The sequence below is a fragment of the Cryptotermes secundus genome, unplaced genomic scaffold (assembly GCF_002891405.2).
Source record: "Cryptotermes secundus unplaced genomic scaffold, Csec_1.0 scaffold462, whole genome shotgun sequence".
NCBI lineage: Eukaryota > Metazoa > Arthropoda > Insecta > Blattodea > Kalotermitidae > Cryptotermes > Cryptotermes secundus.
The window spans coordinates 537,824-564,185 of NW_019724744.1; the positions used below are offsets into that span (position 1 = coordinate 537,824).

Below are 26,362 nucleotides of genomic sequence, written 5' to 3' on the forward strand. Positions count from 1 at the left end.
GTCTATTTAATTTGTTCATGTAACTTTTTGCAGGACACTTGTTGTCACTTCATCATTAATATATTTACTTTTGTAGTACCTTTGACATATGTTTTACTTAGACACTGCTTGGTTTCGTCTCTAACATCTAATTGTGTTCTTTCAATTGTGCATATTTGCAATTGAATTTTTGTACTATTTTCATCAATCTCTCTGTATATTGTGTCCTCGTGCTGACTCTGTAATTGGCTACCAGCTGTTGAGTACAGCACGTAAATAAAACCAAGAATTGAATTGAATTGAATTGAATTATTATTATTATTAGAGGGGGTGGGTTTCCCCATGCACTTAGACCAGTTATTGGTCCATTGTGCGTCCCACTTTAATTTCTACTGTCGCCATACCCTACCGGTACTGGTGTGTGCTATCAGCCCCGTTCAGCCAACGAGGTCGGCCCTCGGTACCTGATAGTTTCCCCATCTAACAGAGGCATTGGGAACTACTTGGGCGGGAAACTTGTTGCCTAATTTTGCTCAGAGGTCTCCTAGAGACATGAGGATCTTTAACGTGCCGTAAATCTACGACACGGGACCCACGGCTTAAAGTCCCTCTCGGAGGACTTGTTCCCTGAATTTTTCCGCCCTTAAAAATTCCACGACCTCCGCCGGGTTTGAACCCGCGTACCTTGAGTCATGAGGTGGGAACGTTACCTCTAGAAGTAGATCCTATTTATACACAAATGGACACAGAGACCAAGGAAGATCTTGGAAAAGATGGAATTAGTATGTGAAGTCAAAATGGTAGAATAATTGATGAACTGGAAAGGATTTGGAAGGAAGCGATCATCCCTGCAATTGCGTGGAAGAATTAAGAAAATCCACAAAAATATCTGTCAGAATAGCTTGTGTCTGTTGTGTAGCTAACAGCATCTAGACTACACATCGGATTATAGGATGAGGATTTGGAAGGAAGCGGTCGTGGCCTATTAGAGGTACTATCCCTGTAGGAGGGGCTGACCACACTCGAGATAGCCTGCGTCCCGGACGAAATTCGAACCGAGCACTTCAGTTTACAAATCTAGGACATTAACGCTACGGCCTCACCCCTTGTTATTCATTGCGCTGTATAGAATACTGCATTGTTCGCAGATCGCCATGTTCCCGCTGCTGGACAAGCTGCGTTTCCTGTACCCCGCGTACGTACTAGCCATCGTGTCGCTGGGGTACCTGCTGGCCGAGCTGGGGCACTTCATGATCGGCGTGACGAGCAAGGCCACTGCCCAGGATCTGCACTACGGCGACATCAGCTGCCAGCTTAACATGTCGGATGTTCTCATCGCCGACCTTCCAGAGGTCTGCGAGAACGCCACCACACCGGATGCGTGAGTACTTCTCGCTCCACTGAGAACCCGAGGTTCGGAATATCCGCCTCGACTTTGGTTCCTCAGTTCCTCCATGCAAATGCAGGGATAATGTCTCTACTAGGACATGACCGTTCCCTTCCAGATCCTCTATCATCCTGCCGTTCTGTGCTGTGGAGTTTACTTACTGAAGGCGTCATTAGGTTACATTTAACTCTTTAAAGCACAGTGAATACCACGGTGGCCGGCCGTGTGGTCTGATGCATGAACTGTCTTCGCCCGCTCCAACACTGAGATCATGGGCTCGAATCCCACTGAAGACATGCATATTTGCCTGCTTTTATTCTGTGTTTGTGTTGTCCTGTGTACGTAGCTTTGCGACGGGCTAATCCCCCGTCAATGGAGTCCTACCTTCCGTTTATAGGATAAAGAAAGTGAAGATAAATGAAGCGTTTCTTTGATGCGCTATGATCCAAAGTGGGAGTAACAGGAGAAACACAAGGAGAAAGGGTTACTATACGTACCACAACCACCTGCTTTAATATTAAAAGACTTTTCAGTTTGTCCCATACATTATATTTATGTGTTTTGTTGGATTCACAGGATACACAGCGAATGTTATCCTAAAAATAATTCAATGTTTGTCTTTATAATAGAGATCTAGTAGGCTTTCTGTGAGGTCAGAAATTGCTTTTTAAAAATATTATTTAGATGACTTTCAGGTCTCAAACATATATCTGATGTTAGTTGCGTGGAATGTATCTTATTCCTTACAAGATTATTTTTCCTGGGAGTCAACTCAGGCACGTGGAGGCATTTAAAACAAATCCAAGGTTGCCACTTATTTACGAATACCGCCACATATATATATATATATATATGTATATATATATATAGAATATGAGTAAAAATTCTATTTTATACACATCACACTTCTTGACACATATTGCAGGATAGTATGCAGGCTGAGTGAAAAGCCCTGCGTCACATATTGAAAAAAGCTTAGGCAACCAGCTAGTACGCGCCATCTCTTAAATGTTAAATAGCATAGGCTAATGATTTATACTGTATTACCAAATTGAAGTCCTTCAGCCTTCATGCGTTTCCTGAATCACAGAAAGCCAAAGAGTTCTTCTGTTTAGTGTTGCAACATTGGTACTGGCAGATTCTGATGTTATCTTACCACGGTTTGTCGTGCTGTTGAGATAAACTAAGAATTTCAGTTGTCTCAGAAGAAAAACATACAAGATGTATGAGGTCCGGTGATCTGGCTGGCCACTCCACTGGCTCTCTCTTCTCTATCCGCTCGTATCGCAATGTCTCGATTACAAATAGGCGCACAACAATCGCAAATTTATCTGCAATAGCATGAAAAAAAAAACTCGGCGGTTTTAGTCCGCAAGCGAACTATACCGACAGAGCGACGGCCGCTTGTCGGCGAAGTTAGTGTCAAATCTAGCTGATAGAGGGTGTCACGTGGTCAGCGCAACGAATCCCCACGGCCGTTAATTTCGGTTTTCTAGACCGGAGCAGTTGTTTCCTTGAAATAGCTCCTCAATTATCTTCACGAGTCTGAGTGGACAACGTTCCAGACCCACTACTTCTTAGAAAATCTTTTAACGCCCGAGAACCGAACCCGAACCTCTGGATCTGTAGCCAAAGACTCTGACTACTAGACCATAGAGGCGGTCAGTGCAAGAGCATTTTGGGGAAAAAAATTCAGGCCTCCAATATGAACTCTGTTTAGTCATGAATTTTGTTGAGATCACTCCGTTTCCTTATTTCACCGGCAAGGAAATGAGAAGCCTCGATGATGCAGGACTTTTGATCCATCCTGTATATGTATATCTCATGCGTCTACATTCCTTATTCATTAGATTCAGTGTAAATATCCTTCCATGATGAACATGGTGCAATTTGCTTGCAATTTGAAGTGCAAGTGCTATGGCCAAGGGTGTGACAATGCATACAGATAAGAATCACACGTCAGTGTTACTGCAGCTGTTACGGCTCGAGTACTATGTGAAGGCACAAATGGGTGGAAGGAGGGGAAGTGAAGGGGAACAGGTCAGAGGATTGAGTAAGGCCATTACGAGCCACTCAAACGCAGAGCAAAACCTCTCCAACGAATTGAACTATCTACCCCTCATATTTGCTGTAAGATAATATGGATCCGTTAGGTCCGCCCATACATGAAAATTATTTTCTGCGCATGTGCCGTCACATTGTAGTCAAGCTCTAGTTGTTTCAAATCTCGACTCCGTAAGTAGTACCAACCACACATGAAAGGAATTAAGGTTTGATGGCTCAGTCAGTATAGAGGCTGGGCTACAGATGAGTGAGCAGGGAACCTGGAACAAATTCTAAAGGGAAGACAGATTTTAGTGTTCTCCATACTATCAAAGTGTGGAAAGGACATACCATGTTAACAATATTGGTTCTCATCCGAACGTGAAAGTTAAGCAATCTGGTGCGTAGTTGCTACAAGTCGGAAGGTCGTGGGTTCAATTCCCGATGAAGTCATTGGATTTTTTCATTTGACCTAATCCTTCCAGCCGCACTAGGCCCTGGGGTTTACTCAGCCTCTAATAGAAATGAGTACCAGGAATTAATTAAATAATTTTCCTGGGGAGTAAAGCGCGGCCGGCGCGTAAGCCTGACAACCTTACCGCCATCTTTGAGCCGATTGTCTAGATAGTATGGGACCCTCAACGTCTCACAATCCTATGGGCCTTCACGGCCTGGTACAGGGATAGCTTTACTTTTTACTTTTTTACTCATTATCATGCTCAGTTCACAACTCATTCAGAACTACACAATACAGAAGCCTACAAGAGAGAGTGAGAGGATGGGCTTTGCAGGGGGAGGGGGAATACCAAGCCAAGGAATTGGTACATCAGTTTCTTGTATAGATGTTAACCAGTTAATTAGGACCTGAGTAGTTCTCACTAGTCTGAATGCTCAGAGAAAATATTTATTAATTCACATAGAACATAAATTTTGTGAGCTTCTGCAAGAAAGAGAAGGAAAAAATAGTAGAGTAGTATGGAAAGAAGGAAAGTTGTGAGAGACGTGAGAGGCACTTTATTTCAGTGGTGAGAGAGAGCAATGTTTTTAGAGTTGTTATAAATAGTGGCCTTTGAATTTTGGTTTTCTGATCAATTGTGAATTGTATAACATGGAAAGGTAAATTTGTAGCCTCCACATCAAAGATTTAAATTTTACAAATTTAAGCCAGGGGGGCTGCATGAGAAACATGTACAGCTGTAGTACAGCAACTTGGAACTTGGGAACTTTCTGGGAATTTGCTTGAAGACAGGGGGAAGCCAAGAGTTCCTCTATCCAGATGGTCAGAGGAAGGACCTTCCAATATACTGTTCTAGCCAGAAGTCAGCAAGCTCCCAGAGGTTTCCCAAATACCTGTGCTATTATTTAGTTTGTGTAATATTTCAAGATTCAGTTCATGCCTCATAGAAAACAAGTGAGTCTTCATTAAGACCAATCAGTTAATGTTATTTAAAGAAATGATCGCTGTATATTCTGAGAATCATATGGAACACAAATACAAAGTGTAGAGAAAATATAGAATTTTTAAGTGCCACAGCACTGCACAGTATAAACCATATTTTGAGAGGGTTAACCAAAATGATAAGAGATTTTGAAGATAGCCATGGAAGTATGTGGTGGTTGATTTGAGCTGTTGTGTGTGACTGCCACAGGTGTGCGCTGCTGGAGTTGAATGGCACCAGCTACTGTGAGTGGACTTATAATGGTCTTGGGCTTGACTACCAGATCCTGGCAGGCCCAAACTTCATTGCTGTGTATACAGTTGTGGGTGTCATTTTGGGCATAGTGGCTGATAGGTTCAACAGGTAATTTGAATGCAAAAACATGAGACAGACTGCTCCTTGGTATTGGAGCATGCATTTCCCAAATGTTCTGCTTTCTGCATCTCATAAATATTCCAATATATTGCATATTGTTCATAAATCAACAATTTCAAACAAGGCCACTGTGTGAATCCAATAGATTTACTGAACTAAGGAAATCTATTTATTTTTTTTTTATTGCTAGTGAGGTGGGACTAAGTCCCTTGTACTGCGGCCACTTCTGGCCTATTGTACCATACCCAGATGATAGGTGAGGGTGATTGTGGAGCAATTAGTGGAATGAAGATTGGCAGGGGAAACCGAAGTACTCGGAGAAAACCTGCCCCAGCGCCACTTTCTTCACCACAAATCCCACTTGACCAGACCAGGGATCGAACCCAGGACGCCGCAGTGGGAAGCCAGAAATTACCGCTTGAGCTATGGCGCGGCCAAGGACCTCTATTTAAGTTACAGCAAGTTCTTCCCAACAACAACAATGACAAAATGAAAAAAATATTTTAAAGAAAATAACAGTAATCTGCAAAATGAAGAGTACAGTTCTCTGCGATGTCATGTCATGTAGTCCATTTGGAGTTCAGTGGAACATATTGCCTCCATCTTCATGGTCAGAAAGTAAGCCAAACAAGTAACAAACAAAAAGAGGCTGCAAGATTAGCATGTTGGTTTCTTGCTTGGGTTACTCTTTGAGCCAGAAGATGAGGGCAGTACAGTCCCCTGGAATGTCAACAAACCTCTACCAGACTACACAGCTTACATCACAGAAGACAGTACCCTACATAATCACCCCAAACCCAACAGCCTGTGATATATTTACAATTTTGAAGGATATAAAATTTCTGGTCAAACAAGTTTCAAACCTGTGACCCTCTCTTCATGAACTCAGTAGCTCACTGATTAGTGGTATTCCATTCAACCGATGGATTATGAACCTACATTACCGCAGTATCACATTAACTCCTCAGTAAAAACTTGGCTTTACCAATTGTAACCATATTTATACATGTAAATGTTTCACTTACAATTTGTAGCTCTTAATTAGCTGTACTTGTATGTTTTTAGGTTCCCATGTCTCGTGACTAATGCAGCCGTAACTCTGTGTCTTATTTGTAGGGTACGTGTGTTGGCTGTTTGCACTTTGGTCCTCAGTGTTGCCATCCTGCTCATGGGCTCAGTCAAGGAGTTCTGGCATCTTGTGCTCCTGCGGATGGTACTTGCTGCTGGGTAAGTTATCCACTGAACAAAGGAAATTTCGAAGTAACCCACAGTTCCTTTCCCTTCTGCCTCCATTTTCTATCATCCACAAGCGTTTCCATCTTCGGCAGTTCAGTCACTGCACCCCTGCTTTTCTCTTACTCATTACTTGCTTAGCACACCTGCCCTGAAGCTCCAGGCACTACAGCCCTCCAAAATGTTGGGGAACACACGTAAAGACATCCCTTGTCTAGTATAGATCTTTAGAAAACGGTCTTGCCAGTATGTACAGTATCCAGTATTCCGGCACAGCTCCTCGATGCAATTTGAATCCTCATTCCACATCTTCGTTCTGTTACTCACATGAGTAAATTTGAATTCCTTAATTTCACTGTTGTTGCTTTTTTAAAATTTAGCTGCTATTCATTGTGATATTAACAGAAAATAATCATACCCTTGACTGAGAGTGGGTTATATTATGGAAAGTGTAAGACAACAATGTTGTGTCTAAGCACCAGGCCGTGAAGGCCTGAGGGAATAGCGTCACGTATTCTAGGCTTTGTCGTTAGATGGAGGTGAGTGGTCAGGTTCATTTCTTGCAGTTTAACCCCAAATATTCAACAGAGAGAAATGGAAGAAGGGGTGGAAACAGGGAGAGAAAAGAGTGACCTTTTGAAAGAATGTTTTCCAAGGGCAGAGTGAATGGAAGAAGAGAGTAAATCTCCTGGTGGTCTTGGAGTGTATGTGGCCCTAGGGCAGTAGGAACTAGACTACATGGCATCACATCTTGGAGACTGCAGTCCTTTTGTTAAGTGATTTTACAGAACACCTCCCTCTCACCCAGAATTAAGTTCTGGACATAATAATGGCTTGTCATGCTTACAGGGAAGCAGGGTGCAACCCCATGTCAACTGGAATCCTATCAGACATATTTAGTGAAGACAAGCGAGGTCTTGTCATGTCCATCTTCAACTGGGGCATCTATGGTGGGTACGGCATTGCCTTCCCTGTTGGCAGATATGTCCCAGCGATGAACACGTGGGATCTGGTAAGTGATGAGAGGCAAGCCCCTTCAAAAGCAGTGTGTCAAACTTGGGTTTCAGTTTGTTGCAATTGTGAGAATGAAGAGTTCTCTTTTCTGGGAGGTAACAATGTGTAGTCTCGTAGAATTTTACCAATACTTAAGAAGAATTTCTGTGAACTTCTGTCAGAGTACAAATTGTTATATCCACATTTTTTTTTATCTATTTTAATGATTATAAACTGTACATATATATTTATATTTGTATTGTACTATATTCATTATGTGACTGGTTCTATATCTATGTATATGGATTTATGGAATAAATGAATGAATGAATGAATGAAAAAGAACATAGTACTCTTCAGTACTTTTTAGCTCTGCTAGAGGGCTTGAAGCCAAAGATTTGTCTTTTACAGTGCTAGCGACTCTGTAATTTTGTAGGAAAATGTTAAACAGTATTTAGGCCAATGGTACTCAACATAAATTGAGCAAAGACCAACAATGGATGTTTAATGACCTAGGCACAGCCATGACTTATACCTGTATGTACACAAATTTCAGTTGTAGAATGCAACAGAAACTACGAAGATAAAAATAAACAAAACTTGAGATATGTTTGTATTTCATAAATATAACTACATTCTATGGCCATGCCATAGCTCAGGCACTTAGACGCTAGCTTCTCATAGAGCCTTGGATTCCATCCCAGGTGAATACACATGAAAAATGTGATGGATCAAGTAGCACTCAGTCAGTATTTCCCTGTGTTTCTTTGGGTTTCCCCTGCTAACCATCATTCCTCCATTGTTCTATCACAGTCACTTGAGGTGTGTGACAGCCCTGACAAAATGGCATGTTATCCTGTTCTTGGTTGTTGAGGTGAGGGTCTTCATCTCTGACCCAGCTGCTGGCTGGTTAGAGTTGCACAACAAAACCCTCTTGCTGAAAGTAACTAATTAACGCATTATTTACTATGAGATTTGAATTAATTATGAAGATTACTGTCTTCTGGAATGAGACTTATTATGTACAGTAGATATTGTTATGGAGAAATATGTTTCCTCTATGTTCAGAGTAGGAAAGTATGCTAGTGTGTTACTTGTGGCTGCAGGGTTGGCGTCTCTGCTACTATGGAGCTGGCATTGTTGGCCTCATCATCACATTACTGACAGCCTTCACTTTGCGGGAGCCTGCACGACAGACCATTGGAGAAGAAAGTGGTACAAATGCAAATGATTCTGTTGTGGAAGCAGAAGAGGATAATACACCCAAGTCTGGCCAGTGGAAAGTGATGTTTCAACCGCGGGTAGTTATGTTATGCATTGCAGCCTCCATTCGACATACAGGTAAGCATTATGGCTCTAAAATTTTGGCAGGTGAGTCACAGCTTTTATTAAAATGTTATCACCCTGACGATTTGGTGTCAAGTCTATCAGGTCAAAGGGCCAACTGATTATTTTCTTTACTATGTTTATACTTGAAAGAAAAGATCCAGTTTAAAGTACAAATGAACCCATTCAGTGATGATTTCTTTTAATTAATTCAGAAGGAAGAAATGTTCTAACTGAACCCAACCTAACTTAAATATAACCTAAGTTAACCTGAAATAACCTCACATATCAAACAACAGAAAATTGTCTGTAGCATAGAAAGGAGTAATAATTATATTGGTGATTCTATCCTGATTATGGAGGCAGGAGTTTCCTCTGAAATGGTGGTACTCATCTACCAAACTACATGGCGTCACATCACAGAATACATTGATTTTACAACAATATAACTGCGTACATTATATATATGAGTCATAATATTATGTTATAGCATCCAGCTGCACTCTATTTAGTATCAAATGATTTCACAGTAAGTACTCCCACAAAGGACATTTTACGTTGAAACAAAAGACTAGGCTCTCATTTGTGATCTGTTCCATAACTTATATATTTTACTTGTTTAGATACCTGAACATTTGTTGACATAAACTCAGGGATAACTATTGACAGAAACCTGTGCGAACTATAGTTAGAGATGGAAATTTTCAAAATTTCTCATTGAATTTTCAAGGGCATTTCCCTGATGCTCGATAAACAATAGAATGGAAAATAAATAACACCTGCAGCCAGGGGTTAACAGATGTTGTCTCAGTCTGACAAAATTCTATGTACCAACATTTCTTCACAAGAGAAACCATGCCTACCCACTCCACTGTGATTTGCTTCATACTAGCCTACCTACCGTCACATAATATATAAGACATAGGTCCTCTTCTTGAAAAATCGGCCATTTCCAAAAAAAAAATAATAATAATAATAAATCCGATATTTTGTGTTCGTTTTACTCTGGAGGAACAGATTCATAAACTAGAATGGTTGTTCTGCTGCAGTTTTGGTCACTGTCATCTTCAATAGTAGTCAGAATATTTTTTCCTCACTTGACGTTCTTTTCAGAATTCTAGTTCTGGGACGTCCCATAGGTCTGCATCCTATAAATCATAAGTCTAATGTCCTCAGTAGCCTTACTCCATTCAATCTTGTTATGTGGCCAGACAATTGTAGCAGTTTCTCTTCTGACTCTGTTAACAGATTTGGAATTCCAACTCCATATCAAGAAATTTATATAGTGTCACTTATTTCTCAGCATCTTTGGAGATAACAAAAAGGGAGTGGAAGAAATCTGAAGATGATTCTACTCAATGGCCTTCATTTTTCACTTCCACAGAAGAGGAGGCAGACTGATTTGTTACATTCATTTCTTCTGACCTCAGACACAGTATGACTAATCATGTTATATGAGATGCGGAGACACCCAGTGTAATGCCCCAGCGGCGCAGGGGGGGCATGGAGGTATCCCTCCCGCTGCTGCTGCTGCTGCTGCTGCCGCCGCTGTAATGCCGTGGTACAGGGGGGCGTGGAGTCAGCCCGCCTCTGTCCCCCTGTAACTCCGCATGTAGGGGCCGTGGAGGTATCCTTCCTTGCCTCCACTGGTTCTGCTGTAAACTGGTACTCCTGGTAACGTCGCGCCGTCGGGGGTGGGCAGGTACCCCTCCTGGCCACCTCCGCTTATGCTGTAAGGCGTGAACGCAATCATCCTAGCTCACCCTTAGCTAGGATTCTCCTATATCGGAGTTTCCTTCTGTCATACAAGCTGCCACCATCTATTCTCTGTTCTTTCAATTGTTGGTACTACTCCCTGGCATATAGTCTTAGCTCCTTCTTGACCACTCCGCATATGGTTTACAGGTAGCCGCGTAATCCATTAATATTACACTTTATCTTCGGATCTTGGGAGGGCGTTACTATCAAGGCTCCCTTACTCTGCCTGTGTGGCAGGAGCCTATCCCTGNTCTCCAGTGGCCTAGTTAGCGGAGCGTCTTGCATACGGTATTACGCATGAATGCTGATTATCGCATTCTTAACCTCATTGCGTGTCCATGTGTTGTCATCTTTGCTCTTTCACTGCAAAATACTTTTCGCAAGTCCCCAGGCACCTAGGTAATGACTTAAATTTTCAATCCCAAATTTGATCCTCAACACCCAGTCCAGTAGAAGTTCACTGACATTTTAAAGGAACATACTGCCTCCATCTTCATGGTTGAAGAGTAAGTCAAGCAAACAGTGAGCTTGTGGGCCAGAAAAGTCCCCTGGAATATATGTGAATTTATTCCAGACTAAACAGCATGACACCCCAGTAGAGTATACTCCTGGTTGTCTGGTATTCAAGCACTTGGGATTCTCATGTAACTGACAACAATTTTGGAGGGTTTCTTTTTCTTTTCATCTTTATAAAGTAACTTCAAAAGCACATACATTCATCTGCTACATTGTAGTTCTTCCAGCTGCCACTAGCAGCACTGCCAATTATCTTCTTCAGTCATCTCTTACACATGTGCTTTCATAGTAAAAACTAGAAGAATTTGTGATCTTGTTACACTGTATGTATCTGAAATATTTTGTTGAGCAATCCACTGTATCATCTAAGAAGATTTCCACCCAGAAAGTGAAAAGTCTCTGGTTTTACTTTGGAACAGAAAATTGTCTGCTACATTGTAATGTATTGGGTTTCTGTAAGAGTTTTTCTCATTCAACTGGCAGATTCATGTAACCAGCGCACCCAATCACACATATAGGCCAGATAACCGGAGCTAACTGTACTCTTCATGGGTACATTATGACTTCTCACAGTTCTGTCTTATCTCTTCAGGGGGTCTCTGCTTTGCATACAACTGCGATCTGTATTACCAGACCTACTTTCCAGACTATGATCTTGGATGGTGGCTTTTTGCTGTCACCATAATTGTTGGCAGTATTGGTGTTGTGTTTGGCGGTGTAGTATCTGACAAGTTTGTCGCCAAGATGGGCATCCGGTCCCGAGTGGCTGTCCTTGCCATAAGTCAGGTGAGCAGACATTTTGGATTTTCAGTATTTGGATTTAGAGGGCGTGCGAGTGTTGCTTATTCAGAGCCACAAAAATGAAATAACAGAGGAACATGCAGCAATTAAATGAATAAAATATTTAAATTTAGGTACATTAATGTGGATTGCTCTACTTTCTTCTGGTAAAAGAGAAAGTTTTTTCTTATACTTAATTGAGAACCACATCTTGAAGATGTATGGGGAAGTAAAAGTTTAGCTCCATGTGTTCATAACCTCGGCACAAGATTGATGTGATTGGTCCGATTTGGATCCCAGTCACTTTCCCCATGGAGAAAAATGTTTTTGTTGGTCACAGAATAGTATGTTGTTGAGATGAGAGAAAGCTTTTTCCCCTGCTGGAAATTGATCCTCGATTCCTATGTTGTCTAGCCTGTAGCATAATTTCTATGGTGACTGACATATCCTGGCTCTTGCTTTTGAGGTTATAGCCAACAAATTTAACATATATAGAATCTGTAGTGAAGTAATAAGTTATTCATAAAAATAAAAAAAAAATCAATGGAAGGACCTATTATAAGATTGACCTTGAGTGCATTACCTTGGAAGTTAATTTAATTGCTGCTGGGTAGGCCACTCTCGGTTGCTGAATAGTGAACCATGATAAAATCTGTCCAGCCATCAAAGCAAGTTCCAACACAATCAACTTCGCATTTGGGCCCCTACTGTGTGTACCATAATGTTCCTGATGACACCACCTACTGGGTTCTGTTTACAGGAGCGGTCTATATAAGCTGGAACTAAATCAGAATCCTTGCAGCTGTCTTTGACAGAATTACCATTTTACATTCTGGGGCCCAGCTGCAGGGTCATTATTTTTCAAATTGGGATGTTCATATTCACCGGACACCAACCTATGATTGATAAACTTTTGAATACCAAATAAGAATAGTATTTGCCTAACTGTTCAGACGCCACTGAGGCACACATGCATCCATATATACATAGACAGATACATATATACTCTGGCATGTCTCCTAAAAGCCAGAATCGTGAAGTCAGCAGAGACAGAGTTTGTTATGTTGACTTTATGAATCATGCTCAGAACTAACAAATTCCATGCAACTGAGCCCGTCTTGAGAAGCCACAAGTTGTGCAGCTCCTCAAGAACTTCCCAATCCGAAGATTCATTGCCATGTTCACAAGAACCCTCCACTGGTTCCTATTCTGAGCCAGATCAGTGCAGTCCATACCACGCCATCCTGTCTCCCTTAAATATATTTTAATATTATACATTCACTAATGTCTTGGTCTTCCTAATGGTCTCTTTCCTTCTGGCTTTCTCACCAAAGTCTTATATGCATTCCTGTCTTCCCTGATGCGTGTTTCATGCCCCACCCATCTCATCCTCCTTGATTTCATCATTCTGATTATAAGTTATGAAGCTCCTCATTATGCAGTTTTCTCCAACCTCCCGTCACTTCATTCCCTTCAGTCCAAATATTCTCCTCAACACCCTGTCCTCAAATACCCTCAGTCTATGTTCCTCCCTTAATGTCAGAGACCAAGTTTCCCCATACAGAACCACAGGCAAAATTATAGTTTTGTATATTCTAATTTGTATGTTTTTAAACAGAAGACAGGAAGAGAAAAGTTTGTGGACTGAATGGCAGCAAGCATTACCCACGTTCAGTCCCCTCTTATTTCCCTCCTGAATCATATTTTGATTTGTTACGCTTGTTCCAAAGTGTTGGAACTGTGCCAGATTTTCAAAGGATCTGTTAGTTGTCTTTATGTCATGATTTTGCCCTGCTTTCTGGTGACGAGACATCAAGCACTGAACTCCTTTTTAATATATATGCCTTCGAGATTAGAATTGAAATGATACTTTTAATGGCTAATCAGTTAGTAATGATAACCAGCAATAATTTGATGAAGTGTTTTGCTTGCAGCTGATTGCGACGCCATTTGCGTACGGGAGCGTCTACTTTGACCCACTGTGGGCTCTCATCACCCTTGCCATCTCATATTTCTTTGGTAAGTACACACTCGCTGTTGCACGTGTTGTAATGAGATTCCTGCATATTACAAAGTGAGGTGGACAGGAACGGTTACCAAAGCCGGAAGGTCGCGGGTTCAAGTCCCGATGAGGTCATTGGATTTTTTCAATTGACCTAATCCTTCCAGCCGTACTGGGCCCTGGGGTTTACTCAGCCTCTAACAGAAGTGAGTACCAGGAATTAATTAAATGATTTTCCTGGGGAGTGAAGCGCGGCCGGCACGTAAGGCTGACAACCTTACCGCCCTCTCTGAACCAATTGTCAAGGTAATGTTGGACCCTTAACATCTCACAACCCTATGGGCCTTCACGGCCTGTTACGGGGATAGCTTTACTTTTTTACTTTTTTTTTACCATCTTCAGAGTAGAAGAGACGGAGGCAAGAGTTTCATCCAAAACACTGGTTTCTGTATAGCAATATACATGAAGTCACATCCACAAAAGACTGTAATTTTAATATTCCCTGTTCTTATAACCTCAAATACCATACTTAATTAAATAGCCCTATATCTATTGCCAAATATCACAAATGTCAAGATGGTAGAAACAGAACTGACCCAACCAGGGGTGCAATACCTACATTTGTACAGGGTATCAGAGTTCCAGGAGTAGCAAAAATTATTTCGAAGAATAATTTTTGTCACTTAAACATGTCAAAATCAAAGTCTTGCCTAGTAATCGATAGTTTACTGCATTCATTATTTGAGGATACATACAAACATATGAAGCTTTTGTAATTTACTGGCCATTTTGACTGTCTGATGTGGACAACATATAGATTATGATGGCCATTTCGGCAACAGAAATTAAACATGAAATCTTATGTAACAACATTCATGCTGGATCTGAGATTGTCAGAGCAGTGATTATGAGGAGTACTGTGTTCTGGGATATGACTCCATGTACTCTGGTAGAAGTTCACTGACTTTTTGTAGGAATGCACTGCCACCATCTTGAGAGTCAAATGTGTTCTGTGAAACAGTGGTAATCAGAGTACATGGCATCACATCCCCGAATACAGACACTGCATAGTCAACATGGTGAGATCCTCACATCTCCCTGTCAATTTTATTTGATGAGTCAGCATCGGTTTCCCTCTGATTCAGCTGAGATGTGGTTCGGCATCGTGTTTGCCATCCTGGTGGAGATTGTGCCGCTGTCTGTGCGGTCGACAACAGTTGGGGTTTTCTTGTTTGTGATGAATAACGTTGGGGGCAATTTACCCATTCTGGTTGACCCTGTATCCAAGGCTTTAGGCTATCGAGAGGCTCTATACATCTTTTATGGAGGCACCTACCTCATCAGTAAGTAGCACATTTTTTACACTATCCTTTCAAAACAGACAATGAATGTTAAATTATGAATTAATTAGGATTTTCTTCCAAAGGTCTTTAAAATAATATCAGAGCTCAGGCGGCTAGTCAGTGATTTCTAATTGCAGTAGGCTTGGGTTTAGTTGCTGGTTAATCAGTGGACTGGGGAAAGTGTTTCCCTAAGCATTTGAGTTTTCTCCTGCCAATTACCATTCTCTTACTGCTCCACACTCAGTGATCATTTGGAGCTGGTACAGTGGGCCCATTTCAGGCCACAGAGTCTCAGTCACATGCCATTGCTGCAGCTAACCAAACAGTTTTATTTGACTTTGTTGTGGTGAACTTGAAATAACATTGATGATAAAGTATTTGCTTTACATGTCTTTTATTCGCCAAATGATGGTTATCAGCTGTAGCAGATTCCATGTAAGAAGGCATGACAGCATTCTACCTAGGGGCCTAGCAGAGTTCTTCATATCCTCTCTATCTGAAGATGGAAATAGAACTCATTTCAGAAACACTGTCATCCATACCCGCATATAAAATTATGAAGATGATGGACTACGTACAAATAAATATCCTTGAATGATGTGCCACCTCCTCCCCAAATGCCTTTAAAACTAAATCAAACACTATGTTCCATCTAGTGCAGCAACCTTTTCATTGCTAAACACTCATGAAGCACAGCATATCTCCACTATATATGGTCATCTTCAGGGGCATCCAATTATAAAACAGAGATTTACATAAATTAATTAAAACTTCTACAAATTATTTCATGTAAACCTAGTATTTTATGTATAGTTCTGTTTTAAATAATTCATCTAAATTTTAATTAATTCATTTCAAGCTTCCTTTAACAATTGAATGCTGCACAAATGGCCATGCATGCCTGAAACTTGTTGGGCTTCATGGGTATTTACTGATTAATGACTGGATGCGGTAGATGATACTTCTGTATTCAATTTAATATGAACAATGCATTGGTAATAATGACTTCTGTTAATTTTTATATTTAGTCCCCTGGTAATGCTTGGTATGAGAGTGGATGGATCACAGCATCGTAATTATTAATTCATTTACTTGCTCATAATTTATTTAACGATGGTGTCAGTAGCTCAGAATATATGATGATTAGTGAATAAGTAATTTGAAAATGCTTCGAAGGAAACTGTTGTGGCATCATTCAAGTTATTATCACTGATACTGCCAGGAGAGACTGGGAAAAGCCACTAAAATATTCAGCCATTTGAACTGGGCATCTCTCAAGTACAAGTCAGAAGCATTACTGCATGAGCCAAAATGGCTGTCACAACATGCTGTCTGGTACACAGGCACACATGTAGCTCCATGTGGACTGCTGGTGTCCATCCTGAGCCAGATAAATTTAGTCCACACCCTCCTATCTGCACCTCTGCCATCCAGTTGGTTTCTTTCCTTCAGGTTTTCCTAATGAAACCTATCACACACTTCTTTGCTCTCCTGCGTCTTCTACTTGTCTTGCATAGCCCATCCTTCTTGATTCAGTTATCCTTATAATATTTGCAAGGAGTACAAATTATGAAGTTCTTCATTATGCAACAATTTGCAGACTCCTATTTCACTCAGCACCATGTTCCCAAATACCCTCAGCCTGTGTTTTTCCTTAATTGATGAGACAAAGTTTCACACCTATACAAAACCATATACAGTACATGTGCGCATATGTGCATGCCAAGGATTTCTGCATGCTGGAAGCTCTTCATCTGTAGTAATAAATTTGCTAAGCAGACTCCATGAGATGTGTTCTTATAAATGATGTACACTTGCAGGCTCTGTTATGTTCCTTCTGACCATGTTCCTGATGGGTGGACCACAGTCACAACAGAAGCAGGACAAGCCCGAGGACATGGGCCATGAAAATGCAGGCTTCACTTTGGAGAAGATTTCAGAAATTAACGGGACAGCGAATAGACAGGCTGTAGAGAGCAGCAGACTATGAGAGGACATGAGACTGAACATATGCATGAGTCAGTGTAGAGCTGTATGACTTGGTATCATGGCAACAGATTTATGTTGCAATGTCTACATCATTTTCATGTGACAGTCAGTGGTATTACTGTATTTGACCCTTGTTGAAAGGAGGTACCTATAGACAATTATTATGCTTACTCTATTAGGCTGTTTTGCCAGAACTTTCCAAGTTCATAGCAAGCTTATTGAGTGAAATCGTTATTTTGAAGTTATTTTGAAGGACTCTGATGTGTGAAGTGTATCAGTGCAAGGGTTATCCATGGGAACTGTAACTAGAAATGAGAATTGTTATGCTTTCCCATTGAAATTTCGATGGGCAGTGGGCTAGATGCAAAAATGTAGAAGATTTAGGTGTGAGGTTTGAAAACTTGGTAATGCATCTAATTATATCAGCTAATGAAAAATATTACTTATACTTCGCAGATGATTTCACTAATTGCTTGTGAAGAGTATGCTAACATATGTTGGCATTAAAATTTTCTAAATTAAGTTTACTGCCAAGAATGCAGATGGATGGCACATCCTGATGTAAGCCTAAACATCTGTGATGAGGTTATGTTATTCTACCACCTCATTTTGGATAAAAACATTTCAGGAGTAGGCTATGCTTCCATCAACATGTAAACTCATGAAACCAATTCTGTTGGATCTTATTAAATGGAGGTCATCTCCATATTTGGTCCAGGGTCTCCAGCCCTTTTTGGCTTATGTGAGCAGGCCCACAGTGCTTTCACTAATTAAGCTCATCACAACATTATCACTACCAGCATTCTTGGAAACAGAATGCTTTATGACTGGAGGGGAAGTACAGGAAGCATACCCGTACTGGAAGAGGAAGCTTAAGAGCTGAGGGAGATGTGGAGGCAGGTGGTCTACAGAACTTCTTTCCCTGACCATAGCACAGGGAAAACAACTTGGCCGAGACTCAACATTGCTCTGTGAAACGTACATAAATGCAGTGATAGCAATATATCTAATTATGAAATTTCAGTGTTTTAAAGATGAGTAGATTATATCAGTTGTCACAAATGTTTTCCTTTAAATTTTATACTAAAATTTATTGTAGTTAACACTGTGAAGAACAGATTCCTTGTAAATAATATTTAAAAATTTATTTCCTACTTCACAAGAAACAAACAGTTTCTGCATCATGAAGACCAGAGAGTTAATCCTTTTTTGGAGAAATGATTACTGTTTGTTCTCAGAATCATATAAAACACATAAGTACAACCTGTTGATTGTTCTTCAATGTTAAAGAAGGTGGCTCATATAGTAACCACTGGACTTTAGAGGATTAATCATTAAGCTGAAGTTTGAATTCTATTTTCCATATGGTGCCTATTTACAAATTCAGTGTACATTCTTTTTCATATGTGATTGACCTTGACTAGGACAACTTGAAAATGAAATTTATTGTTGCTGAGTAGGTCATTGTCAGTTGCTGAATACTGAACAGTAATCAAATCTGCCCAAGAGGTAAAGATAGTTTTGAGTAAATCAGCATTTCATGTTTCAGCTCATATTGTGTGATATCTTGAAGAACATGGCATTATTTTCCTGAATATACCAACTGTGCAGTTTCATTTAGGGAGATGGTCTTCATAAATTACCACATTTTGGTTTTGTTAAGACATGTTAAGTATGTTAAGTATGTAAACATGTTTGTTAAGTATGACCAACAGCTGGTGGCAAATGACTGTGCAAGATTTGCCTGAAAGATGGAAGGAGGAAAACAGAAAGGGGTTCTGCTGTCCATAAATGTTAACAGTGGTACAGCAGTGTGTTTGCCTCTGTTCATTTTCTCTTTTCTAAAAAATCATTATGGAAGTTCTTGTGATGCATTTTCTTTTTAACTAGTACATGGTGGTATGCATACCTACCAATGCTGCTACCAAGCATGAGAATATTGGGAAATGTATTTCTCTTTATGAAAAGAGCTCTGAATATATCACTTTGTTATATGTTCTGAAAAAGAATGGAGAAATTTGTGATGTACTGATCTAACGGTCTATGAAACAAAAACAGTTTAAGCAACAAACTATAAACAAAATCATCATGAGGATAAATGCTTTTGGTCTGTACTGCTGTGACTGACTGGAAGCAATCTGCATATCCTGTGGGCTGGGTCACAGCTTACCTGACACCCCACAAGGCATATTTAGAGGGATTCATTTTCAAATGCTGCAATATGTGAGTATGTGTGTACATGAACCACAAATTCTTGGTCACTTGCTACCTGTATCTATAGGCCAGTCACAATGAAGAAATGGCATGACAGTGAGAGACAAAACTAGTTTACATGTTTGCTTCTCACCAACTTACTTACATAATTGATATTTTAATTGTACATGTTACTGGTTTAGAAAAATTGAGATGTACATTTTCTACAAACTATTTTTTTTTTAATTTTGAGATGCAAGCTTAAAATGATAATGATCACAAAGATTTGAAGATAATATCAAAATGGATCTTAGAGAAATAGAATGAGGGGATTGGGATTAGATTCATCTGTCTCAGGGCAGGGACTTCTGGTGGTCTCTTGTGAACATGGTAATGAGTCGTAGGGTGCTATGGGAATTGTTTGACTGAGTGACTGTTAGCTCCTGAAAAAGGACTCTCCTCCATGGAATTAGTTAAGCTTGAAATATTTACCATCTTTGTTGTGGCAACACCCCTGCCATCTGAAGTTGCAAGCAGACTCAAGTGAGGTACAAATTGTTGTTTGATGTTATGGGGTTTCTGGACTTTGTCTGTTGTCTAGTAATCTGAACAGAACACAACTTTTCTGAAATTGGACTTGTTGCCATCCTCAGATGAGAAGGTGAGGAGGCTGATACCATAACTCTAACCACCGCTTGTTGATTTGGTACTCTGTTGAGTTAGAAATGCCATTAAATTAATGTTGTGGGTAGTGACAACAATTCTGAGATGAGGCTAGAAATATGTTCCTTAGTTTTGAGACTTCACAGGAATTTGTGTTCATGTTACAGTGGTGACATCATATCTTGTATAGCATCTAGTCTCTCTTTTGTATGTACATGTCATGACAGAATATAGAGATATTAAGCTCAGTGTCTTTCATTCTCTGTCCCTCAAGGACATCTTAATTTGAGATACCATGAAGTTTGGTAGCTATGTACCCATGGATATGGGCAGAGAGAGTTAAGCCCAGTATCTCTCCCATCCCTGACTTTTAGAAGAAGTCAAATTTGAAAGAAGGATATGTATAAGATATTAATACAAAGTCTTAAATTGTTTAAAAATTATTCTTGTACCCAGAATAGTCTAAACACAAGTCTGTAAGCAAATGCTGTGGTTGTCCTTCATGGGAACCCCACCCTCCAAGGAAAAAATCCTGGTGGCACTTATGTATGCACCAATGTTTTTGAGGAACCTCATGACTCCATCTTTAGGACAGAAGATGGCAGTAGTGCACTGGTTGGTATCCTTGTAACAGACTTCACAATATCACACCTTAGAAGGCCATATTCTTAACCTCAGTTTACTAAGTTGCTCTGGAACTATCTACCGTCACAGATAATAAGATATTTTTGTATATTTCATTGTTTGAAAATTAGATTTTGATGGCTGTAAATAAATCTTCAACTCCATTAAATTTATTGGTCAAAAAGCATCATGAAATAAAAGCTTTTTTTTTTTTTTTGGTATAAGTCCACTTTGTAGCTCAGTCAGTATAGTGAGTAGACTATGAATTGGATGACCAAGGAATCAGGGTTAAGTTCCCAGCAAGGGCAAGAGATGTCTCTCTTCCATTCAGCCTCCTGTCCGAAGGGTATGGGTGGTAAAGCTGCGGCTGGGATAATAAGCTGAGGCTAGATATATGTGGCACTATACCTCCACTTTTCATATATCATTCATGTTGCAGTGCCAAATTATTCATAGGGAAACTTTACATTTACCTTTGTCTTTTGTATGTCAAGTGAGAACACTAATATATCTGTTACTGTAGATTTAATTTCTGTTGGAAATCAATGAATTCAGTAAAACCTGCCCAGGCATGTTCTGGATCTCCATAAAATACCAAGCATTTATTGCAGCAAGACGAGAAGGGAGAATGAAATTCGAAAACGAAGCATGAAACAATCAAACCGAAAAGACAAAATTAAGGCTCTCTCATGTGAAAATATTGTGTAAACAGCCATATTATGATTGGAATGGTGATTCTCATTTCATTCTGTCATATCTAAGATTCAGGGGCCAACTGAATTCAGTTGTTCTCCTGATTACCCAAAGCAACAAATCAGTTCAAATAACTTAATGGCTGTGCACTTCAAAAACATAAGGAAATGGTGGGGAGGCAACCAATAAGATGTCTATCAAAGGACTGTACTGGATGGTATGGACTGGATAGAGCTGGCCCAGGATAGGGATCAGTGAAGGGCTCTTGTGAACACGTTAATGAACCTTCGGGTTCCATAAAATGCTGGGAAATTCTTGAGTAGCTGCAGAATTGGCGGCTCCTCTAGAAGGGCTCAGCTCCATGAGTAAGTTAGTAAGTAAATCAAAACATTATACTGGAGCACGCGGTGGCCTAAAAGAGATGAATTAAGCTACCGACGCCGAAATTTGACGAAAAACTGTTTCACTGGTCCTGTAGATGGCGATAATATCTGCCTCTCCGCCCTCAGACGTGCATCGTCGTGCATGTCGTGCAGGATGTAGCCTTTCGCTTTACCGGGTGAGCCATCAATCCAGTTTAAATGTAGAAATATTGCATTATCTTTGATCAAAGTTCAAAATTAATTTTGTTCTTGTTCTTGTAGTTTAATGGCACTCAGCATACGAGAAGTGTGTGATGTTGAGTATAAAGTATTTTATAAGCTGAATAATTTTGGTGTTTCTACAAAATTATTAGGACCTGCATAATAAATCCCCGAGAGATCGATCATCACCATCATCACTTATTGAGCTCATTGATATCCAAAATGGCAGTTAGTTCACTGTTTAACGGTGATGACATTCAAGTTTTCATCAATGATAGTAGTGAAACAAGTGAGGTAAAGTGTGCTTTTTGTTATAAATTTAAAATAGAAATCAGATCAGCACAAAAAATTGTTGAACTGCTACAAGAAGAGATAAACACGCCCAATCGTACTGTAGGTACAGACTCATATTACTTTCACCGTTCGAACTAAGGAAAAAAAAAGAAAGAAAAGGGCTGGGGGCGGGGTCTTTGTTCTTGTTTTCATTAATCTCAGCTGGAACATCTGGCTAACCTGTCTTAGGGTTTTTCATGGTTTTTCACAGTACCACGAGGCAAATGTTGATTGGACTTTAGTATCCCTAATCAGGTGACAAGCACCAAGCCTTTTGAATACACTATTTACTAATCATCAGCCATTTGATACCATACGTATAGTTCGCGCTACGAAATGTGTTGTGAAATCATGAAAGGAAATGTGGTGCAGGTGCAGTTTTGAATGTTATTAATAATCGGACACAACTTTCAGCGCCAGAAGAGGTACTGTCCAACATCAAGATTAAGCCCAATGACAGCTCACTGGAGCTACAGATAGCCCTCAAGAAAGCACGGAGACTGAAGCTGCAGGAGGCTGTTACAGAATCAAAGAACAGTGTAGAAAAGGTACATCACACCAGCAGATTTCCTTTGTAATCAATCTCACAAATGTTTGGCTGTACTAGGGGTCATTTCTTTTGCTCAGTCAAGGCCATCTTCCCCTTACCTGCCCCTCTGCTTTTTCTCCCTGAGACAAAAGAGGAGCAGCCCTATGGATCAGTGGTGGGAGGTGATGAAATTGTCCCTTGCTACAGAATCCTGTACCATGTTTAGTTCCTACACAGTGTCTCCATATATACATACATACATATCCTTTATTTTCCATAAATATCCATACAGGTAACAGACCCAGGATGTGGAAATAGTTATATCAAATACATACACAAAGTCACATTACTGTGTTCACAAGAGCCCTCCACTGGTCCCTATCCTGAGCTGCCCATTCACCTCCATCTAGAGCATAACTAATTAAGCATAGGGACAGCATTGCATTTATGGACACTACAAAACAGAATGCTGTATAGCTACATAATTTGCCTGTTTGTGATTTGTGATGTTTGTAGGTGGCAGAGTCAGTACTGGAGAGAAGCTCAGAAGGAAACACGGAAGGTGGTTCCATTGTGCTGAATGCTACTGCAGAATTCTACCATACGTTGGGTGACATCCCCCTTTATGGTCTGGCTGGCAACGGATGAGGACGCTCAGGAACTAGTGAGTGCAATATAACCATCCGCAGATACACGTACACTTGGCAAGGCAATTTGATTTAGCATGTGTCAAGACTAGAACACTCCATTGCCCATGTACAGTTATTTACTGCAGCTGCAACAGAATGAGAATATATTTCAGTTACAGTTGAATTCCATGGTAATGGATATATAAATTACTGAACTGGAAACATCCAACAGAAATCCTAGAAATGAAAGCACTCGTTGTACAATATGAATGTGACAGTGGAGATGGGAGAACCTTTTTCTTCTTCTTCTTCTCCTTCTTGACAAGTGGTACCTTCTGGAATAAAATGCTGTATAATGTGATAAGGTCCATAAGCATTTTGAAGGAATGTCGGTAGACTTACGGTCTCTTAACAGAAATGAGTACCAGGAATTTTCATGGGGGTAAAGTGTGGCCGGTGCGTAAGCCTGTAACTCTATAGTGTCTTGGTATGTAATGAATGTCACTCATGAAGAATGCCGTCTTCTGGGATGTGGCACCATATAGATATTGTGTAAACCAATGTTTCGGAGGAATGTATCACCTCTGTCTTCAGGGTATAAAAATCCACAAGCGAGGAACTAGGGTGAGCAGGTGGCTGCAGACTAAGTCACCTAGTTGTCCTGTAGCTGTCAAGTCTTCTCCGCAGCAGGTCTTAGGGAAGAGAGTTGTCATGGGCACAAGGATTGGCCACTTGCCTTGATTATGGAGTAGAGTAAGGAAATTTTGAAGGGTAAAGAATATCTGAGCTTTGAATGCTTTGTCATCTCTATAACTGGATTGCAAGTCTCGGCTTATCTCGGGATTGACCCACTTGAGTATTAGGGAGGTGTACATGATGGTCAAGACAGGATGAAGTAAGCAATCAAGATTGATTAAGGAATTTAATATACAGCATTGCTTTATCTTTTTCAGAGATGATGAAAAGTTTGGGCTTCACGAGCGGTACAGTGGTCCGACCTCAGACTTCAAAGAAAAGGAGGGCTACAAACCAAATGTTAAACTCAACTACACAGATGATGATGGACATGTACTTAATGCAAAGGAGGCTTTCAGGTTAGCACAGGTAATAGCATATCTGTTTTTAAGATAGGTCGCACTGTGGAGGGTAGCCTGTCCAATGGGAGTACATTCTTTAGAGGAGAAAATTTTCCACAGTAATTGCCATTTTAAGAAAAAAATTCCAAGGAGGAAGCAATTTTTCATTGAAAATAGACAAGATCACGGGACTACCGTGTGTATCATCCATGTGTGCCATCCTCACGATAATGTGTGAATCAAATGATGAGTTTACGTGAAACTCTGTATTGTTATCATGCCACTGACATGTTCTTTTAGTTGTCTACCATCAGCCATATTAACATGGTGACTGAGTTGGGAGCAACACTAGAGCCATTTAAATTAGGTCCTTAAGAAAAGGTCCTGGGGTAAGCTGTTATACCCATTCAGAAGGTTCTGAGTTTGATCCCCACTTGCATCTGTGTACAGATATTTCTGCTCACAGATGATGCCTTCACATCTACCAGAGTTCAAGGTTCAGGAATACAAAGGATACCCCCCCCCCCAATGGTTTAGAGCCCATGTTAAATTGTAGGGCCCCTCTGCTGACCAGCACTATCATGATTACCCTATCATGGGTGGTGAGGTTATTGTCTTCCACCTCAGATGCTTTCAGTAGAACATTTTGATATATACATGTTGTTTTGACTTCCTTTTCTCCCATTCTGTATGTGACAGTTTGTAACTAGCCAACATATTGTGACATTTGAGTGTGTAAATACTTCGTACTTGATATAGTTTGTTGTGCAGGCATAGAATGTGGCAGAATGGTTCATTTTGCAGATAGTTTGCATGAATTGGGAAGAAATATGCCTCAAAATTGTTACTATCCCAGTGTACTTTTATTAAAATATTTTGTGTTAATCATTTCAATCCCTACAACTTTAATGGACTGTAGCATGCCCATTTCTGGTTATTGGCTGTATGAGTAAGTTGCATTGCATTAGTTCAGAAAATAACAGATTGAACTATATATGGATCATACCCTTTTTTGTGTGTGAAACTTCAGGATGAAAGGATTTTACGTGTTACTTGGAAACATGGCCACATTCTGTAAGATCCTAAAATACAGTGACTTTAATGTTGTCTCTATTTCTCATTTCAGATACCTGTCTCATGAATTTCATGGAAAGGGACCTGGCAAAAATAAAGTGGAGAAACGAATGAAGAGAACTGAACAGGAGGGTGTGAGTATCAGTCCAGATCTGGTCATGGGCTCTTATTTCTAATACAAGCTGGAAGGTCATGGGTTGAAGTCCCGATGAAGTCATTGGATTTTTTTCAATTGACCTAATCCTTCCAGCCACACTGTGGCCTTGAAGTTGACTCAGCCTCTAATGGAAATGAGTACCAGGAATACTCTTGGGGGTAAAGGGTGGCCGGCGCATAGGGCTGATAACCTTACCGCCATCTGTGAGTCGATTGTCTAGAAAATGTGGGAACCTCAGCATCTCACAACACTATGGGCCTCCATGGCCTGTTACAGGGATACCTTTACTTTACTTTAGTGTATTGTAGCACCCTGCTGCACTTCATTTAGTACCAAATTGTTTCACAGTCTCACGTGCAGCATGTCCTTCTGTAAAACTTCCTAAAAGTTATTCACTACATGTTTTGACCTATAAGGTCATTATCAGTTGTTTTAAAATTATAAATGAGGAAACTGCTGTGCTTCCATATTGTGGTTGTTGGTCATCACCAGGGCCTGGATCTTGATGACCTGAAAATATTTAAAAAATGACCGAAAAAATCCAGAAAAATGACCTAAAATATGACCCAAAAATGTAATATGCAGGGCCCAGATTTTGATGACCTGAAAATATTTAAAAAAGACGTATAAAATGACTGAAAAAA

At 40.3% G+C, this 26,362-nt stretch overlaps 2 protein-coding genes across 8 annotated transcripts in view; both read left to right on the forward strand.

The window, feature by feature from the left end:
* The window catches only part of LOC111862814 (D-xylose transporter), a 78,402-nt gene extending 58,135 nt beyond the window's left edge, over nucleotides 1–20,267 (forward strand). For all 3 annotated transcript variants that reach the window (XM_023848526.2, XM_023848525.2, XM_033750804.1), the window contains exons 2-10: nucleotides 1,128–1,360; nucleotides 5,059–5,211; nucleotides 6,340–6,450; nucleotides 7,306–7,468; nucleotides 8,556–8,790; nucleotides 11,642–11,835; nucleotides 13,764–13,848; nucleotides 14,977–15,174; nucleotides 16,995–20,267. In XM_023848526.2, the coding sequence (XP_023704294.1) occupies nucleotides 1,134–1,360; nucleotides 5,059–5,211; nucleotides 6,340–6,450; nucleotides 7,306–7,468; nucleotides 8,556–8,790; nucleotides 11,642–11,835; nucleotides 13,764–13,848; nucleotides 14,977–15,174; nucleotides 16,995–17,164 (1,536 nt within the window). In that variant the 5' untranslated portion in view covers nucleotides 1,128–1,133 and the 3' untranslated portion in view covers nucleotides 17,165–20,267. The remainder of the gene's footprint in view (nucleotides 1–1,127; nucleotides 1,361–5,058; nucleotides 5,212–6,339; nucleotides 6,451–7,305; nucleotides 7,469–8,555; nucleotides 8,791–11,641; nucleotides 11,836–13,763; nucleotides 13,849–14,976; nucleotides 15,175–16,994) is intronic.
* Nucleotides 20,268–21,825: 1,558 nt separating this feature from the next.
* LOC111862793 (U4/U6.U5 tri-snRNP-associated protein 1-like) overlaps nucleotides 21,826–26,362 on the forward strand; it is a 64,353-nt gene continuing 59,816 nt past the window's right edge. The window contains exons 1-5 of one of the 5 annotated variants that reach the window (XR_002842492.1): nucleotides 21,826–21,895; nucleotides 22,668–22,801; nucleotides 23,299–23,446; nucleotides 24,365–24,505; nucleotides 25,614–25,695. The gene's annotated coding sequence lies outside the window, so the exon portion shown is untranslated. The other 4 variants (XR_002842494.2, XR_002842495.2, XR_002842493.2 and 1 more) reach the window with 4 other exon arrangements.